This window comes from Anomaloglossus baeobatrachus, chromosome 4 (assembly GCF_048569485.1).
Source record: "Anomaloglossus baeobatrachus isolate aAnoBae1 chromosome 4, aAnoBae1.hap1, whole genome shotgun sequence".
NCBI classification, from domain to species: domain Eukaryota; kingdom Metazoa; phylum Chordata; class Amphibia; order Anura; family Aromobatidae; genus Anomaloglossus; species Anomaloglossus baeobatrachus.
The window spans coordinates 374,994,082-374,999,308 of record NC_134356.1 but is presented as its reverse complement, the minus strand read 5'-3'; the positions used below and the strand labels follow the sequence as shown (position 1 = coordinate 374,999,308).

Sequence of the window (5,227 nt, the reverse complement as noted above, 5' to 3'; positions counted from 1 at the left end):
TGGACACACATATATACACACACTGCTGGACACATATATACACACACTGCTGGACACACATATATACACACACAGCTGGACACACATATATACACACACACAGCTGGACACATATATACACACACACAGCTGGACACACATATATACACACACACAGCTGGACACACATATATACACACACAGCTGGACACACATATACACACACACAGCTGGACACACATATATACACACACACAGCTGGACACACATATATACACACGCACAGCTGGACACACATATATACACACACTGCTGGACACATATATACACACACTGCTGGACACACATATATACACACACTGCTGGACACACATATATACACACACTGCTGGACACATATACACACTGCTGGATACACACACACACTGCTGGACACACATATACACACACTGCTGGACACATATATACACACACTGCTGGACACACATATATACACACACTGCTGGACACACATATATACACACACTGCTGGACACACATATATACACACACTGCTGGACACACACATATACACACACTGCTGGACACACATATACACACACTGCTGGACACACATATATACACACACTGCTGGACACACATATATACACACACTGCTGGATACACATATATACACACTGCTGGATACACATATATACACACTGCTGGATACACATATATACACACACTGCTGGACACATATACACACACTGCTGGATACACATATATACACACACTGCTGGATACACATATATACACACACTGCTGGATACACATATATACACACACTGCTGGACACACATATATACACACACTGCTGGATACACATATATACACACACTGCTGGATACACATATATATACACACTGCTGGATACACATATATACACACACTGCTGGACACACATATACACACACTGCTGGACACACATATACACACACTGCTGGACACATATATATACACATATATATACACACTGCTGGATACACATATATACACACACTGCTGGACACACATATATACACACTGCTGGATACACATATATATACACACTGCTGGATACACATATATACACACTGCTGGACACATATATATACACATATATATACACACTGCTGGATACACATATATACACACACTGCTGGACACACATATATATACACACTGCTGGATACACATATATATACACACTGCTGGATACACATATATACACACACTGCTGGACACATATATACACACACTGCTGGATACACATATATATACACACTGCTGGATACACATATATACACACTGCTGGATACACATATATATATACACACTGCTGGATACACATATATACACACACTGCTGGATACACATATATACACACACTGCTGGATACACATATATACACACACTGCTGGATACACATATATACACACACTGCTGGATACACATATATACACACACTGCTGGATACACATATACACACACTGCTGGATACACATATATACACACTGCTGGATACACATATATACACACACTGCTGGATACACATATATACACACACTGCTGGATACACATATATACACACACTGCTGGATACACATATACACACACTGCTGGATACACATATATACACACTGCTGGATACACATATATACACACTGCTGGATACACACACACACTGCTGGATACACACACTGCTGGATACACACACTGCTGGATACACACACTGCTGGATACACACACACACTGCTGGATACACATATATACACACTGCTGGATACACACACACATTCCGCTGGTCACTATGTGCCGCTATGCCTGCACTATGATGGCAGCAGTCAGGCTCCATGCCCCGGGCCCCTCCGCCGTGAGTGGCCGCAGTGACAGCAGTGTGTACAGGGGACACTCACCGGTGACAGGCCGGACACCTCCGTTCTCCCCGGCGCCATCTTCGCGCCGCGGCTTCTTCCTCTCCCGCTTGTCGCTGGGTTTCCGCGGCTTCTCGGGCGGAGGCGCAGGCTGCGGGGAGCGGGCAGAGCCGGGCGGGGCCAGGCACAGGCTGCCGCTGGCCGCCACCGGGGAGCTCCATGTCGCTGGAGTAGCATAGCCCGCAGCAGGTCGATGGCTCCCGCCCCCTCCGCCCTCGCCATTCACACGCTTGGGCTTGGGCACCTTGTCCTCCGTCCGGATCCTCTTGGCGGGATGCAGGTCACGGCTGCTGGTGCTGGAGGAGGGCGGACGCGGCTTCCCCTCCGCGCTGGCTTTCACCACAATCAGTTCCCGGGGTTTGGGCAGCGCTTCGTGTTTATCAGCTGGCGCAGCACGAACACTGCTCCACAGCTCCGCCATTTTGGGCTCCTGCGATGCCTAGACTCCGCCGCCGAGCTGCCAGAGAGTAGTGGGCGGGGTCATCTGCGGCCGACCAATGGCGAGCAGGAGTTGGGACGGGCTCTGGACAATTACTGCCAATCGCGTGACTACTGAGGGGCGTGTGCCAGCGTGTGTGTCGGAGAGGCGCATGGGAGCTGAGGCCATTTTGTTAGTATCGCCGCTGAGGGAAGAAGGAAGGATCCTCTGACAGGGGAGTGAGGGGAGGCGCCATGTATACAGTACGGGGGCGGCTACATGTCGCGGACATAGCTCCTGGCGCGTACGTAAGGCGGGTCGCATTGGCTGACTGGACAGCGGATGTTTTTGTTCGTCACAGTTTCCTGGGCGGTTGTAGAGGTTGCATGTTGTGTGTATGAGGCGTTCTGTGCTTAGGGCGCACCTGAGGGGACCCGCGGCCTGCTGTATAGAGGGGACGGGGCGCTGAGCGGGGGGACCCGCGGCCTGCTGTATAGAGGGGACGGGGCGCTGAGCGGGGGGACCCGCGGCCTGCTGTATAGAGGGGACGGGGCGCTGAGCGGGGGGACCCGCGGCCTGCTGTATAGAGGGGACGGGGCGCTGAGCGGGGGGACCCGCGGCCTGCTGTATAGAGGGGACGGGGCGCTGAGCGGGGGGACCCGCGGCCTGCTGTATAGAGGGGACGGGGCGCTGAGCGGGGGGACCCGCGGCCTGCTGTATAGAGGGGACGGGGCGCTGAGCGGGGGGACCCGCGGCCTGCTGTATAGAGGGCACGGGGCGCTGAGCGGGGGGACCCGCGGCCTGCTGTATAGAGGGGACGGGGCGCTGAGCGGGGGGACCCGCGGCCTGCTGTATAGAGGGGACGGGGCGCTGAGCGGGGGGACCCGCGGCCTGCTGTATAGAGGGGACGGGGCGCTGAGCGGGGGGACCCGCGGCCTGCTGTATAGAGGGGACGGGGCGCTGAGCGGGGGGACCCGCGGCCTGCTGTATAGAGGGGACGGGGCGCTGAGCGGGGGGACCCGCGGCCTGCTGTATAGAGGGGACGGGGCGCTGAGCGGGGGGACCCGCGGCCTGCTGTATAGAGGGGACGGGGCGCTGAGCGGGGGGACCCGCGGCCTGCTGTATAGAGGGGACGGGGCGCTGAGCGGGGGGACCCGCGGCCTGCTGTATAGAGGGGACGGGGCGCTGAGCGGGGGGACCCGCGGCCTGCTGTATAGAGGGGACGGGGCGCTGAGCGGGGGGACCCGCGGCCTGCTGTATAGAGGGGACGGGGCGCTGAGCGGGGGGACCCGCGGCCTGGTGTATAGAGGGGACGAGGCGCTGAGCGGGGGGACCCGCGGCCTGCTGTATAGAGGGCACGGGGCGCTGAGCGGGGGGACCCGCGGCCTGCTGTATAGAGGGGACGGGGCGCTGAGCGGGGGGACCCGCGGCCTGCTGTATAGAGGGGACGGGGCGCTGAGCGGGGGGACCCGCGGCCTGCTGTATAGAGGGGACGGGGCGCTGAGCGGGGGGACCCGCGGCCTGCTGTATAGAGGGGACGGGGCGCTGAGCGGGGGGACCCGCGGCCTGCTGTATAGAGGGGACGGGGCGCTGAGCGGGGGGACCCGCGGCCTGCTGTATAGAGGGCACGGGGCGCTGAGCGGGGGGACCCGCGGCCTGCTGTATAGAGGGCACGGGGCGCTGAGCGGGGGGACCCGCGGCCTGCTGTATAGAGGGGACGGGGCGCTGAGCGGGGGGACCCGCGGCCTGCTGTATAGAGGGGACGGGGCGCTGAGCGGGGGGACCCGCGGCCTGCTGTATAGAGGGGACGGGGCGCTGAGCGGGGGGACCCGCGGCCTGCTGTATAGAGGGGACGGGGCGCTGAGCGGGGGGACCCGCGGCCTGCTGTATAGAGGGGACGGGGCGCTGAGCGGGGGGACCCGCGGCCTGCTGTATAGAGGGGACGGGGCGCTGAGCGGGGGGACCCGCGGCCTGCTGTATAGAGGGGACGGGGCGCTGAGCGGGGGGACCCGCGGCCTGCTGTATAGAGGGGACGGGGCGCTGAGCGGGGGGACCCGCGGCCTGCTGTATAGAGGGGACGGGGCGCTGAGCGGGGGGACCCGCGGCCTGCTGTATAGAGGGGACGGGGCGCTGAGCGGGGGGACCCGCGGCCTGCTGTATAGAGGGGACGGGGCGCTGAGCGGGGGGACCCGCGGCCTGCTGTATAGAGGGGACGGGGCGCTGAGCGGGGGGACCCGCGGCCTGCTGTATAGAGGGGACGGGGCGCTGAATGGGGGGACCCGCGGCCTGCTGTATAGAGGGGACGGGGCGCTGAGCGGGGGGACCCGCGGCCTGCTGTATAGAGGGGACGAGGCGCTGAATGGGGGGACCCGCGGCCTGCTGTATAGAGGGGACGGGGCGCTGAGCGGGGGGACCCGCGGCCTGCTGTATAGAGGGGACGGGGCGCTGAGCGGGGGGACCCGCGGCCTGCTGTATAGAGGGGACGAGGCGCTGAGCGGGGGGACCCGCGGCCTGCTGTATAGAGGGCACTGTGCTGTCGCTGTGCCGGAGGACGAGGTGTAGGTTGTCTTTACGCCGTCTGCTTTCACTCCAGCTTCTTTTAAAGTAACCTGTCACGTGCCCTTCACCAAACCCCCCCCCCCCCCCAGCAGCAGTCACATCTGTATGAATGAAGTCACTGCCTAAGCAGCCCTGTATAGTACTATGCACTAAGAGCAATGATTAGAACAGGGGTTGGCAATTAATTTTCCCATGGGGCCCCATGAGAAATTGGGATTGGTTTAGAAGGCCGGACTAATATAATTCACTCAGTTCTACTCAATATAATACATTACTACACCCCCTCCATATACTACACCTGTAATAAACTACATTA

General features: G+C 59.4%; 1 protein-coding gene across 1 annotated transcript in view; it reads right to left on the bottom strand.

The window, feature by feature from the left end:
- The window catches only part of RSBN1L (round spermatid basic protein 1 like), a 128,764-nt gene extending 126,377 nt beyond the window's left edge, over positions 1-2,387 (bottom strand). Inside the window, exon 1 of the mRNA XM_075345197.1 lies at positions 1,917-2,387. Coding sequence (XP_075201312.1) covers positions 1,917-2,355 — 439 coding nt within the window. The 5' untranslated portion in view covers positions 2,356-2,387. The remainder of the gene's footprint in view (positions 1-1,916) is intronic.
- Positions 2,388-5,227: the final 2,840 nt, after the last annotated feature.